Source organism: Morone saxatilis, unplaced genomic scaffold (assembly GCF_004916995.1).
Source record: "Morone saxatilis isolate NCDOM2014 unplaced genomic scaffold, NCSU_SB_2.0 Contig21, whole genome shotgun sequence".
Classification (NCBI taxonomy): domain Eukaryota; kingdom Metazoa; phylum Chordata; class Actinopteri; family Moronidae; genus Morone; species Morone saxatilis.
In genome coordinates this window covers 21318336-21319268 of record NW_023339774.1, presented here as the reverse complement: position 1 = coordinate 21319268, position 933 = coordinate 21318336, and the positions used below count along the sequence as shown (strand labels likewise).

At 38.6% G+C, this 933-nt stretch overlaps 1 protein-coding gene across 1 annotated transcript in view; it reads right to left on the bottom strand.

Annotated features, from left to right (window-relative positions):
* Positions 1-933, bottom strand: part of LOC118332607 (metal transporter CNNM3-like) — a 13701-nt gene that overhangs the window by 3642 nt on the left and 9126 nt on the right. Inside the window, 1 exon segment of the mRNA XM_035667979.1 lies at positions 94-263. Within this exon segment, the coding sequence (XP_035523872.1) occupies positions 94-263 (170 nt within the window).

The following is a 933-nucleotide window of genomic DNA, read 5'->3' as shown; positions in this document are numbered from 1 at the left end:
TTTCCAGTTTATAGTTATTAGAGAAAGATCAGTACAGACAGAATACCTCTGCCCCACCCCTCTGTGTCTCTGTGTCTGAACAGCAGCACCTACCTGCAGCAGCAGGATGAAATAATCCACCGGGTGGTTCCGGGTGTACAGGTAGTGACCCGCGCTCAGCCGGTTGTTTGGGTCGAAGTGAACTTCCTGGTTCACGCTGGGGTGACGGAGCAGGTGGAACAGGACCTTCTCGGACACGCGTCCCGGGCTGAAGTGCTCCACCTCTGCAGGGGTTAAAGGTCAGAGACACAGGACACGGTGAACTCGCTGTCTGATGTCACACAGACTGTCGACCTCTAATAAAACTCTGATTTCTGTGTTTGTAACTGAAGATCGATACCTCAACACCTCAGTGATACCAGCCCCTCCAGGCTTTCACAGGGCTTTTTGGGATTAAATGTCCGATTTCTGTATTTTTAGGCCTTTATATTGTTTTTGATTGTAGAATTTGTAGAATTAAAATCAAACGTAACTTGTTCCATGGAGAATAAAATCTCTAGATGTTTGTAGGAGTGGAGGAAAAAAACAGATTCTCTTTTACAATCCTGAATCAATTCACAACTTCCAAAAATTATGAGATTAAAAAATTAAAATTATGACATAAAAGGTAATAATTATGAAATAAACAAAAAATTATGAGATTACGTCACAATTATGAGATCAAGAGTAAAAATTATGAAAAAGTCAAAATTACGAGATAAAAGGTGAAAATGATAAGACACAGTCAAAACTATGAGATAAGAAGTCCTAATTATAAGATTGAGTAAAAATTATGACACAAAAAGTAATATTAAAAGTAAATTATGAGATAAGAAGCGAAATTTATGAGATAAAGTTAATTCACAGGGTTGAATTTGCATTAATTGTTGTGATCACAACATCGCAGCTTCCTGG